General features: G+C 38.2%; 1 protein-coding gene across 1 annotated transcript; it reads right to left on the reverse strand.

The window, feature by feature from the left end:
• Window positions 1-5,011: 5,011 nt before the first annotated feature.
• On the reverse strand, window positions 5,012-6,736 carry LOC114654361 (growth arrest and DNA damage-inducible protein GADD45 gamma-like). The gene is made up of 4 exons (XM_028804867.2): window positions 6,281-6,736; window positions 5,988-6,089; window positions 5,666-5,879; window positions 5,012-5,542 (listed from the first exon to the last, which is right to left on the reverse strand). Exons 1-4 carry the CDS (start codon window positions 6,331-6,333, stop codon window positions 5,429-5,431), a joined length of 483 nt encoding a protein of 160 aa, XP_028660700.1. The 5' UTR covers window positions 6,334-6,736; the 3' UTR covers window positions 5,012-5,428.
• Window positions 6,737-13,807: the final 7,071 nt, after the last annotated feature.

Genomic DNA, 13,807 nt, shown 5'->3' on the forward strand with positions numbered 1-13,807 from the left:
AGCGTTATTATATAGTCTTTAGTACCGGTTGGGCTTGTGTGGGCGTGCCTTTCGCTTCTCATTGGCTGGTGAGATTAAAAGTATGCTAATGAAGTATTGGAATTGCCGAGGCTCGTGTCAGACACCCACGTGGGGGCGGGATTACAACGCCTCAAGTCTGCTTCTTTTGTTATTGTAGTTACTGGGCAGACTGGAGCCGGCAGATTTAATCATCACAAAAAGATTAAAAGACTCCAAATAAATAAAATGAAAGAAGAAGAAAAAAAAGGTTTGATTTTTTTTGGCAGGTTGCTTTAATCGAGTTGATAATCTGTTAACTGCTCTTTGTTTTTCTTGTCAAAGACTCTGCAGGTTGTTGTGTTAATTTGGATGATTACATTTTAAGGAGAGCTTAATCAAAGAGAAGAAGGAATTCGTGAAGACGTGCAAGAAAAGTTTAATAGTCACTTTCCTTTTTGAAATGAAAATGATAGCTGTAAACACAATAGACGGAACATTACCCATAACCCATTCCATGCAAATTACAAAACCTCAAACTTTTCCAAAAATAAACAAACAGCCGCCTCGGTCGTCTTTAATGTCTCAAGAATTGTTATGTAAAAAGTGTGTCACACAAATCGTATGCGTGCTTTATCTGGACAATAAGTTATGCAAAGTCACAAAAAACATCTGTGTGTCCTGGGCACACGCGCGTGTCTCTTGTCAATGCGCGCAGAATTTTTCAAGAGCAGTGAGACGACAAAAGTGGCAGATTGGGAGCGACACACGCTGATAGTTAGCATTTGTAAAGAGAGCACACAATGGCCAGGCTTCGGCGTGTGGCTCCTTAAAATGCAGAATATTACGTGCTGTCTGTCTGCATACTGCAAGACCGACCCATTCTGAGAGAAGTTTTAGTCCTGAAACAGATGACTGCGTTTTCTGGCATTGTGTGCTTTTCCAGTTCACTTTGAAATGCACACCGTATTATAACTGAAGTTGTTTGTTCATTGATCCTTTTACTATTATAGCTTATTGAAAAATAAAAGTTCCATATATTTTAGTCTAGGAACGTAGAAAAAGTATTTTAATCACATTTAGAAGTACTGTACATACAGTCTGTATTTATTAAGAAAAGATTTTTGTTCTTGTTCTCCTTCAACCACAAGTTATGGCCGCGCTAAGGGCGCCGCCTGCTGGCCTAATAAAGCTTTGCATTAGTTTCGTGCTGGTTATTGCAGGTTATTACATAAGAGAATCGGAGCGTGCGAGCTCTGCCAAGGCAGCAAGTTGCACCTCGTAGTTTCTGTTTGTTTCATGATAAACAAGTTCAAGGCATAGTTTTATTGATTTAACGTCACCTATTTAGCAATTATAACCTTGCAATTAAGAAATAAAGCAGAATCACAATTCAGATGTGACCGATTCTTTCCAGGGTATACAACTTTATCAGCAAACAGCACACACTGTCACACTAATTCCATCAAGATATTCAATACTTCGGAACGCTTACAATTAAGTTAATTTAAACACGTTTAAGAGTGACCGCGTACTCCGTATGATATGCTGTCAGTCCTTTCACGAATATACTCGAACTCATTCGGTAGGGACCACCAGCATTGCATCAGGATACTCTTGTCAATCAGTTGCATCACGATTGTTATTTCTTTAATTTTTTTAGAATGATCGTACACTGCTGCAGTTATTGCATCACGACATTCTGTCAATAAACCTTGCAAAAGCCGTTTCAAGGCCAGAGCCTTTCCCGGCAGCAATGGGCGCAAGGCAGGAAAAAGTCCTCGACGCCATCACAAAGCACATTTAATGACACGCGAATGAACCTAAGCTGCATGTCTTTGACGAAATGAAAAGAAACTTCTTGCAACACTTAGAGATCCTGCAAAGTCCAGGCGGACGGCGACCCATAAACCCATAAAGTTGCAGCCCCTACTAATGTGCAGTCCTAACGATTTCAGTCACTTACACTCGCTGGTTTGCAGGTGCGAGTTCGTATTTTCAAGGACTGGAGCCTTTTTCTGGGTATTCTCTTAGTAATAAAGGCCACAAAGTATTAGTTCTTCAGAGCTAGGTAATAGGAGAACCATTTGTGGTTCCATAAAGAACCATCCACATGAAAGTTCCATAAATAACCTGTATTTATTTATTTAGATCAAAAACACACTGTCAGTAATCATAAATAAATGATAACACATTTGTGAAACATCAATGGCTTCAGGATTTTAAAAGCACTCTTGCTGCATTCAACACAGTCAAAGTTTAAGTTTTCTTGTTTGTTGTATTCTGCTATGCAGATTACTATACATTAAAGATTTCTGTTTTGCCCACATATTAGGATCATCTTCAAAAGCAAAAGAGCCAATTTCATGTGCAACAAACTCTTTATAGAATGAGATGGTTCTTGTCAAGCAATGGGTCTAGGAGAAACCATTGCTCCCAGTAAAGTGCCATTAAGAACACCAGTATGCTTATGAGTGTACGCACTTGTGTTGAGTTCACAGGCACTTGGAATAGATTCCCATTCCCTACAGTCCTGTATGAGTATCACACAATATTATTATCTGGTATTTATTGGATTCTTAAAGATGATAAGAGCATTACATATAGGAACTGTAAATCAATTTCTGAGAAGTCTGAACATTTTTCCATCTAGCGACTCCTGTAAGACTGCATGGTGTCACTTCAATGAAAGATGGCCTGGCAGGGCTGAATCATGAAAACAAAGTCATTCTCTTGATAGTGTGCTACAAATAGTTACATCACAAAATATGTATTTTAAAGAGATTTTAATAAGACAATACATCTTTATCACACTTGACCACTGATATTTTGTAACATATGTGTTAGATAAGAAGATTTTGAGAGATGGTGAAGGGACTTGGAAGGAGTAGTTAGGACATTTCTATTGAGATGTCATCACATTTTTCTATCAAGTTTCAACCACCTTTTCATGTTCTGTTCAAGTGATCAGATAGATAGATAGATAGATAGATAGATAGATAGATAGATAGATAGATAGATAGATAGATAGATAGATAGATAGATAGATAGATAGATAGATAGATAGATAGATAGATAGATAGATAGATACTTTATTAATCCCAAGGGGAAATTCACATTCTCCAGCAGCAGCATACTGATACAATGATCAATAAAAAAGAGATTATTTGGGGCTCTCATGCTTTCAATGTGTCGAATGCTCCTTATTATTCCAAGCTTAATGCTGCAAGGAGATGTCAAGCAAAATGACACCTGTAATTGGCTAACTGAACCAATTACAATTTGCAAGCTTTTGAGGTGACTCAGGGCCCTTCTTCAGGCAGGTGGTAATTAATTAATGCTCTATATTAACTGCAAAATGCATATATGGCCTGGATCGACAGGATCAACACTTCTGATTATTTTCCACTCCCAGTGTGTATATGGACTGACTGCAGGTACACAGAATAAGCTCTGGCACCCATAAGTGGATTTGGAAAAAGGGTCCACTGGATGGATTCATAGCCAAGATTATCTGTTTATTAGTCCTGATGTTAATCACAGTATAACTCACACAGGGTCACTTTTCAAAATGAAGGTGGCAAAGTGCAGGTTCTTCAGAGCGATGCCATAGGGGAACCAGTTTTGATTCCAAATTCCAAACTATGCACATGAAGGTTGCAGAAATAACTTTTATTGTCTTAGAGCATATTGTTTATTTTTCATTTTCTTTTTTATTCAGGTCAAAGTGTGTGCGTCTTTGTATTTGTGTGTTTATTTTTGACTTATTTGAAGAGCCGGAGTCAGAAGGCAGGGGACAGAGCTTGTGGAGAAAGGAAAAGAGTAAAGAAAGGACCGAGTACTGATTGCTGGGTATTGTGCTTTGTGTGTTGCAGAAAGGAAAATAAAAGCGTGTGTTTTAGGACTTCTGTGTGTCCTTTGTCTGTCTGGGTCTTTGCTGATCTCCACAGTAATTATCTATCTATCTATCTATCTATCTATCTATCTATCTATCTATCTATCTATCTATCTATCTATCTATCTATCTATCTATCTATCTATCTATCTATCCATCCAATTACAAGCATAATCATGAATATATGAGAACAGATTTGTGATATTCCAGAGTGTCTGTGTGATTTTAAAAGGACTCTTGCTGCATACAATAGTACAGGCTAAATTCACATTATCTTCGTCTCTTGTATCTTGCTAGGTACCCTGCTGTACAATTATTTTTCTTAAAGACCAATACTAATTTTATTTGAAAAGAACACTTTTCCAGAATGAAACGGTTCTTTGCCCAGCAATAGTTCTATGACGAATCAAACCAACCCAATAAGGTTTTCATTACAGAATCTTAAGCCTGGCCCATAAAGCAAAATGACAATTTTATACTTCAAATATGCAAAAATGTGTAATTCAGAAAATGTGGGCAATGTCTTGCTGTAATTAAGCAGTTTATATGTATTTATCCTTAATAAATATGTCATAAATAAATTCAGCTTTTGGAATTTATTTCAAGATTCTCCCACTTTTTTATTGGAGATATCTTTTAAAGAAGCTAGTGTGATAGTTATACCAGGGCAGTTTAGACTGACTAATAAAATGAACTATACATATCTGAAAGACTGAACACCGAATGAAAGTCTAAATGCATTTGAAATAAGGCGTGGATGAACCCGGGTATCGAACACAGTTCTCTGTAGCAGCGCTGCCATCCATCGCGCCTCCTTTGTTTAAACCTTCTTAGCCATCAATATGGTTTTGTTTTAAACTTAGGGCACCAGCCACCATCTGTTGCTCATTTTTGACACCTACTGGAGTGTTACGGTATTACAGTAAAGCTCATGCTCATATTACAGTGCCCTCCTTATAAATAAATTTCTCCTTCTTCAAATGTTGCATCGTATTTTTATGGGTAATTCCATAATTAATAATCACAGTTTAAAACCATTCTGAAACAATAATTGATTTAATTTGGCAAAATACAAGTTACACCTTCACCAAAAATATGGACATTAAAGTGAGATATACAATCTTTTCAACTGTTTTATTAAACATTTAAATTTAAACATTTTATGTTTAACTACACAGTGTTTTCCGAAGTTTCTGACGCACTCACTTCGATCACATCCTCTCGAGTCCAACTCATCAGCAGTCCATAAATCAGTCCTACTATGCCTTTATTGTCGGTTGCAATCTTAAACCACAAGGCCATACTGTGTCCCATTTCCCTCTAGTTTTGTAAATCATCTTGATGTTCCCCATAGCAAAGCCCTGGACATGGCTACCACTTTTTCTTCATGAACCGATTTCTCTGATGTAATCCGGTCTGCACTGCAACTTCTGGTCCCCTCAAGGGGATAATCCAGAGCGAAGGTTCAGGATGCAACATCTGAACACACAGATCGTATCATCACGACAGCCAGATGCATATTCGCTTCTTCATAGCTCATCTTGCAGGCAATGTGACGACAGGCAGAAACTCGTTACAGATGCGGCTCTCTTCACAGTAGGCATTGAGCTTCTGTAGATTGATGTCTCTCCACGATTTTTCGTTTGGGCTCTGATTTTGAAAAATAAATAAATAAATAAATAATGAACACATATCCTTTTCATTTCTTTGCAGAAAATATTCAGATCCCTTCTATCAAGTATAAAATACCCAAGTCTGCGGCACACTACTTACCGTAAGGAGAACACAGTGCATATCTTGCAGATCGCAAGACATCCCTGGACACCCGACGATTTTTGCCATGTGTTGCAGGTCGTTCACTTTTACAATATCGATGTCGTTTTCAAAACAGAAAGCCTGGATGAGAGTGAAGTGGATCTGCAAGGCGATGTTGCACTCGTACTCCTTGTCGGTGACCAGCACGCAGAAAGCCACGCTGTCCGGATTTCTGAACAGAAAAGAATTCAAATGTTAAAGTTCGCTACAAAGAAAGAAATTATTCTATTTTGAATATATATTAAGAAATGGATAAAGAATGCTGTTATACAGTACTTACACATTCATGACTTTTGCAGACTCGTAGACTCCGACGGTAAGACATTCCTGATGCTTAGCTGAGATGAGCAGCTCTTCCAAGGCTTTGCCAGCACACTGCATCCTAAAACGAAGACAAGGAAAATACACATTAAAACACAGACAGGTGCACTGTGGACACAGGTGACTCAACGATTACAAAAACATGACTGTTTCATGTAAACATGTCGAGTCGTGCATGCAGGTGAGCTACTACTATCAAAATCACCATTTAAGAAAATAAAGTTATCAGAAACCAAAGACGAGGCATCTAACCTGTCAGCAGATTCACTTGGATTTGTCGCTTTGGGAGTTTTATACAAAGTCATAATCCAGACCTGGGGTTTGCACAGCACCAGCACGACAAAGACCGCAGAGTAACGACACACTCAGACTGCTGGCTCACTCAGCAGCCGCCACTGTTTTATAAGTCTCCGCGAGCCATCACTCCTCGAGTTCTGATTGGCTGTGGCGTGGCTCGTGCCAAGTCTCTGCGCCCCGCCGCGCTGTCGTAGGTGGATTACAATAGCCGAGGGGCCTTTTGCGTTTCGTTACGGTGGTGAGAGGCGAGTGCCGGGGACGGCAGACGCGATTATTGATCAACAAGACATTCACATTTGTTCTGCTATTCTTACACAAGTCTCGCAGCTTAGCGTCTTGCCAATAGCTATACAGTAAGCAAAGAATGGCAAAACGACTACAAGCAGGACATCACTACAAGTTAAAATAAATGCAGATCCAAACTGAATGGGCTGTTACGATTTCTGGGATTTTTCCATCTGTTTGTAATAATGCATTACATTTAACAAGTAATGATTACATACTTTACATACCTGTACTTAGATGTGTTTGTGTGTTTTGGGAGAGGGTGGTGCTTATGTGTGTTTATTTTATTTTTTCTGGCCGTGCTGCTTTGTTTCCACATGTTTCTGACACCGACACGCTTCCACTACAAGCTAGTATCTACTGAAACAAACAAGGTGAAACACGGATGGATGTGTAATTAGAATGTTCGGTAGTTTAAAAGAATGCAATAGATATTTAAGTTACAACACTGAACAGTCTCAAGTGTGTTGTTGTGTGTCAAGCATAGACTCTTACAAGTAAAGGTGCCAGAGTGTCAAAGGGATACAGTTTTTGGTTTCCTAAAGAACCATCCAAATGAAGGTTCCAGAAAGATTCTTTTTCTTATTTAGATCTGCAACAGGCTCTATAAATAACCATTAAAAAGATTACAACAGATTTGTAATTTTGGAAATGGTCCTAAGTTTGGATAAACGGGGAAGGTTGGCGTCAGGATAGGCAGTAAAAATCACTCCTAATCTTGAAGCCGCATAGAAGAAGAAGAAGAAGACGAGGAAGAAGAAGAACAACAACAACAACACGATAACAAATTTGTGAACCACCATTAGGCTTATGAGTTTAAAGGCTAAGTTTAGGAGGAACCACACAACCCAGTAAAATGCCATTTTAGAACCAGTATTTTTAAGAGTGTACATTTAAAATAATACATTTATCTCGATAGATAGATAGATAGATAGATAGATAGATAGATAGATAGATAGATAGATAGATAGATAGATAGATAGATAGATAGATAGATAGATAGATAGATAGATAGATAGATAGATAGATAGATAGATAGATAGATAGATAGATAGATAGGCTTGTTTGAGGGTTTTTCAAAGTTTAGCTTCATTTTGTTGCTAAAATTTCATTGGCAACTACATCTTGTGATTTACATTCATTCTACACAAAAGTTTCTAAACAAAAAAAGCATGTGCGCCTTTCTGTATATGCTTTGGATAAAACTCCAGCTATTCATTTTGTCTTTATTAATTCTTCTACTCCACTGCCAATCGCACAGGTTGTCCAAGGCACACGCTGCTGATTAGCATTTGTAAAGTGTGACTGAACAAAAGACAAACTTCGGCGTGTGGCATGGTGCAGTTGGACAATCAGTTCTATTTTCCTTCAGGGCCGTAGGGTCCACCTGCCATGTGGCTTTTAATTAGTTGGGGGAGGGGGCCTGTGACAGTGAGTCTCTTTTGCATTGATAACACTCACATCTAACTGTGTGTGTAGCCTCGGATGAATACTTTCAGAAGTCTGCTGTCCGACAGAGCAACTGGAGTTTTGCATGTAGATGGCCTCAGGAGGAGGCTGCTGCTAAAGAAGTCATTCAGTCTGCCCCTCTGTGATGATCGACATAAATTAATTGGCGCTGACACATGCTCGAATGAGACATGTATATGTCTATCGTCATGTTCAATCATCTCTATACATCTGGACGTACATATATACAGTGATGTAAGAATATAACCTTTAGGACATTAACACATTGTATTATTGAGCTTAAACACACAAAGCAAAATACCAAGTTGCAGAAAATTAAAAATTTAAGAAATGTCTCCAAGAAACTAACATTAATTGGTGAATAATATAACTACTCCAGCTCATAAAAATAAAGGTTCCAAAGTGGTTCTTCAGAGCAATTCCTTGGGGAAACAATTTTTGGTTCACAAAAGAACAATCCACATGAAGTTTCCAGAAAGAACCTTTTATTAAGATCCCTAAAAATGGGTCCAAAAGTAGGCATGACAAGAGGATAACAGATTTGTGAAATGCCAGTGGGTTAATATTTTAAAAGGGTATTTGTTGAATACAATTACACAGGCTAAGTTCAGGCTTTCTTGGTCTATCTGTGTCCTCATACACTCTTGAAATAAAGGAGCCGAAGTGGTTATTCAGAACAATGCCATTGGTGAACTCTTTTTGGTTTCCATCCACATGAAGTATCCAAAAAGAACCTTTATTTAGATGTGTAGCAGGCTCCATAAATAACCATAAGTAGATTATAACAGATTTGTGTGGGTTGCTGATTTTAGAAGGACTCCTTGCTATACACAATAACACACTGTGTTCAGGTTTTATTGATCCTGCTAGGCAGACCACTATTCATTAAACATTTCTGTTTTATGCACATATTAGGAATGTTTTCAAAGCCCAAAGAACTCATTTCATATGCAAAGAACCCTTCTTAGAATTAAATGGTTTTATTTAAGACAGGGTACTATAAGGAACCACACAACCCAGTAAAGTGCCACTAAAGAAGCAGTATTTGTAAGAGTGTAGGTAGCCCATATTAAAGATTTCTGTTTTGTTCACATATTAGGAACCTTCTCAAAGCCCAAAGAACCACTTTCATATGCACTAAACCTTTCCCAGAATGAGATGGAGGAAGCAAAGGTTCTATGAGGAACATGTAACATGGTAAAATGTTGCTAAAGAACCAGTATTTTTAAGTGTACAGCTGTGATTAATAATAATGATGCAGATGATTATTATTCAAGTTATTTTTGGGATACTCCTGTTGCTGCTAACTATATTTGATATAGGCCAAGACACAGGGCAGCTTTATATGGTGCATATTTGTGTATATATTTTGGGAGATTGTATTTGTGTTAAGGCATTTCTTCACTATGTGACATATATTTAAAATGGTTGCTTTCTATAGTTTTAAAACATTTATGTATGTGGATGTATGTATTCGGGGACTGGAATCTCAGCTGGAGCTATATTGGGATCCTTACCCGGCTGGGGCACCATTGGCGTGGAAGGACAGTGGAAGACAATTTGGTCAGGACATTGTCTTTCCCAAAACACTAGGTGGCAGCCCCCCTGGGTTATGGTACCATGGTACCGCTATAGATTCCCACAGGGCACATTGGAAACTGTAGTTCATTGTGTCATTCTTGTTGGGTTCCGTGGGTGCCGCCTGGGGCACTGAGGGGACTAGCAGGCCCTACTTTTTCAGCACCACTTTCACCCGGAAGTACTCCCAAGCCACAGTTTCAGGACACTGGCAGTGCTCCCAGTATTTACATAAAAGGGGCTGCCTGCCTTAACTCAGAGAGACAGAGTCAGGAAGAGGAAGACAAAGCTTGCTGGAGGAGCACAGGAGAGACGACGAGAGAGAATTGTGATTGTGGTGTGGGAAACCCTTACCTGTAAGAATTTCACACAATAAATCTATCTGTTCATATGAGAACCTGTGTCTGAGCCTTTGTGTCGGGGGTCTGGGGAGCTGCAGCGCCACCCAATAGGCCACAGTGTATAGGTTTATATGTAATGTCGATGGGCGTTTGTGTAGTGTATGTGGGATGATAGTGGGGAGTACAATAATGGCACAATAATCACCTTGTGCATTCTCTGTTATTTCTTCTGTTTATTGTATTTCTGCATTTTATTTGTGTATGAATTATTATTATTATTATTATTATTATTATATTTGTGTTTAAAGTAGGCATCTTACTTTAAAAGTTGATATAACATAATGCTTGCAGTTGATAAGAATATGTAATGTGTTGCAGTCTGTTGATGATACCAAGTATGGGTGATTAATCAATAAGAGGTCATAATTATGATTCACACGCATTGTTATCATGTTATTCCCACACGTACATGAAATCCTAATAAGTCATTCTCTACCTCAAAATAAATGAGACATTTGGTCATTGAAATGTGTCCAATTAGGTGCGTGCAGTATTCTTAATTTAAAGTGCCCGCACACTATGGTGAAGAAACAGAATACTGTGCTAACAGAGCTTTTAGTGAACTGCTTCTGGTATTTATCAAAATTGCACTCAAATGTTTTACCTGCTATTTCTATTACCGGCTTGTGAGATGTGAAGTCTACCTCAGCCACATCAAGTACAAGATAGGGAGGAGCCCTCCATGAGATGACAGTCCTTTTCAGGTCGCACTCACACACACAGATCAGCAACTGAAAGTGAGAAGATACAAAACATTACGGGGGTGTGGGAGGAAGGCAGAGTATCCGTAGAAATCTGACTTGAACTTTAAGAGAATGTGACAACCTCCATAGCAGAAATCAATTCCTGGTCTCTACATCAAAGCGTTGTGCCATTATGCCAACAACGTTTGTGCCTGTTTCTGAATGCCACATACATACTGTAAATACAAAGCACACAGGAAAGCTGAACTGTTTGTCTGTTTTTATGTAGATTTATCTAGAACGTTCTCCTTAGAAAACTGGACACCAAATGGGAGATGTACAATTACACAGCATACAGCTTACCCACTGGATAATTTGATGAGCAATCAGCTTTTTGCAAAAGGTGTCATTTTATCTTCATACTCCTGCTAGTTGGTGCAATGCTTTGCCCATTTCATACTTTTGTGTTCAAAGCAATTACTTATCAAAGCCTTAAAATCCTGTTTTTTTAATTATTCTGTGCCTCCTGGCTCACCGGTACCAGATAATCCTCTCATATGTCATACCACTCGACACGTCTTAATGTCTAGATATGCAGTTCCACCCTAATTTTGGCCCTCTAGAACCTAAAACCCCTCTTTTCTTAGGGGATTTTTGCACCATATTATGTAGAAGAAATTATGCCTTTAAGATAAAGAATAACCCAATAGATGTCTTGAAGTTGTGCAAGCTACATCAGTCGACCCTAGGGGTTCACCCCCTAATGGGATACGAGGTGTCAAAGTTTTTACAAAACTTTGACAAAATGGGGTTCAGTATTATGGACTGTGTGGTTCTTTAATGACACTTTGGGGTTCTTTACTGAGTTGTGTCGTTCCTCAAAGAGCCATTGACTGATAAAGCACCATTCACTCTGGGGCGGGTTCTTTACATATGATGTTGGTTCCTTGTGCTTTGAAAAACTTCCTAATGTGTAGAACAAAAAATCTTTAATGTTTGGTAGGCCACCTAACAGGACACCAACAAATTAAGAAAATCTGAGCTTAGCCTGTGTAACTGTACATACACAACAAAAGTCCTTATAAAATCAGACGCCATTGGTATTTCATTATCTTTTCATAGTTATTTACTGTATAGGACTTCTTACAGTTCTAAATAAATAAGGATTCTTTCAACAACCTTCCTGCGGATGGATCTTTTGGGAAACAAAAATGGTTCCTCTATGGCATTGCTCTGAAGAACTAATGTGCTTGACAAAGTACCATGTCATTCTGGGATGGGTTTTTGGCATAAGAAGTTGGTTGTTTGTGCTTTGAAAAATTCCTAATATGTGTGAAAAAAATCTTTAATGTTTGGTAAATTACAGGACACAAGCAGATTAAGAGAACCTGAACTTAGTCTTTGGTGTTGTCTGCAGTGACCATGACCGATGGTTATTTACTGTAGACTGTTATGGATCTAAATAAGTAATATATTTTTTTCTGGACCCTTCATGTGAATGGATGGGTTGTTTAGAAGCCAAAAATGGTGGTATCTCTCTGAATAACCACCCCGGCACCTTTATTTTAAAAGTTTATTTTATTCTATTTTGAATTTGCTGATCAAAATATGACAATCTTCTTCTTTCGGCTGCTCACGTTAGGGGTTGCCACAGCGGATCATCTTATTCCATATCTCCCTGTCCTCTGCATCTTGCTCTATCAAATATGATAATACTTTAAATATTTGATTTATTATTGGTGGTCCTAGCCCTTTAAGAGACACCCACAGAATGTTAAAAATTACCAATTTCAAATATAAAAATGTGGAGTAGATCATTTTAAACTATTTCATGGCCAGTTATTACAAATAGGATGTTATTTTTTATTTTTGAACCTTTACTAGAAATCTAGCCCTCTATGGACAGCAGGTGACCAATGGCATATCTCTATTTCAGCTTTAAACATTTAAATTGCAGCATACCTTTTAATATTTCAAACATGGATGCAACTATTCATGTTAAGTATGTACTTCTGTCTTTTGAAGTAAATTATTATATTTCATATGAACAACATGAATTAGGGCGGCTTATGCTAATTGAGAATTTTTTTTATTTTAATTTTCATATATCATTTTTCTCCAGTGCCCAACCTGAACATCATTCAGTGCAATCCATAAAAATGTAAAAAATTAAAAAAACAAAAAAAAAAAGTAGGGGGTGGGGGGTGCTTGCACAGAAGAACTTTTAACATGTTATTATGGTATTAATTATACCTTACTTGCTTTTGTGCAAATATTCCTTTTTTTCTACTTCTTTTAATTGCTCTCAATATGTTACCCATTTTCAAAAATAGCTAAAAGAATAGTGTAGCATTAATGTGCCCACATTGTCGACACTGTTAAAGCTGGCAACCTTATATTAATGGGCCTCGACTATGAATCAGAGCCCCACCAGGTATGACAGCTATGGGGACCTTGCAGCGCACAACTGCGGTTCGTGCCAGTGCTCCCCACACGCACTCCAGATGGAGAGGGGGCTGCTGAATCACTGAGAAGCGTGGAGACGCGCGGCTCAGCCTTCAGCCTGCGTAGAGCCTTGACACCGGCATACATTGGCCGATAAGATTGTTATGAAAATGAGAGTGAAATGATCTGGCAAATCCTTCTGCTGCATTCAGACGTAACATTGTCTCCTTCTAAAGGGGAGCGCATAATTTAGCGGGTGCAGCTTAACGTCTGCTTACAAAGGAAATATCAGAAGCATCTCTTTCTTTCTTTCTTTCTTTCTTTCTTTCTTTCTTTCTTTCTTTCTTTCTTTCTTTCTTTCTTTCTTTCTTTGGTGGCTTTTACATGTGCAAATAATAGAGGAGCCCAAAAGTGAACATGTGGATAAAATGAAAATGTACCCGATTTTATGACCTTGATGTGATGTCATTAGAGATCTGCAGCACAATACTTTCTAATAGATTTACAAGAAAATATCATTTTAAAAGTGATCTCAGTATGCAGTCATGTAGTTACACTCACCAGCCACTTTAATTGCTTGTTAACACAAATATCTAAATAGCCAATCACACAGCAGGAAC

Source organism: Erpetoichthys calabaricus, chromosome 7 (genome assembly GCF_900747795.2).
Source record: "Erpetoichthys calabaricus chromosome 7, fErpCal1.3, whole genome shotgun sequence".
NCBI classification, from domain to species: Eukaryota; Metazoa; Chordata; class Cladistia; order Polypteriformes; family Polypteridae; genus Erpetoichthys; species Erpetoichthys calabaricus.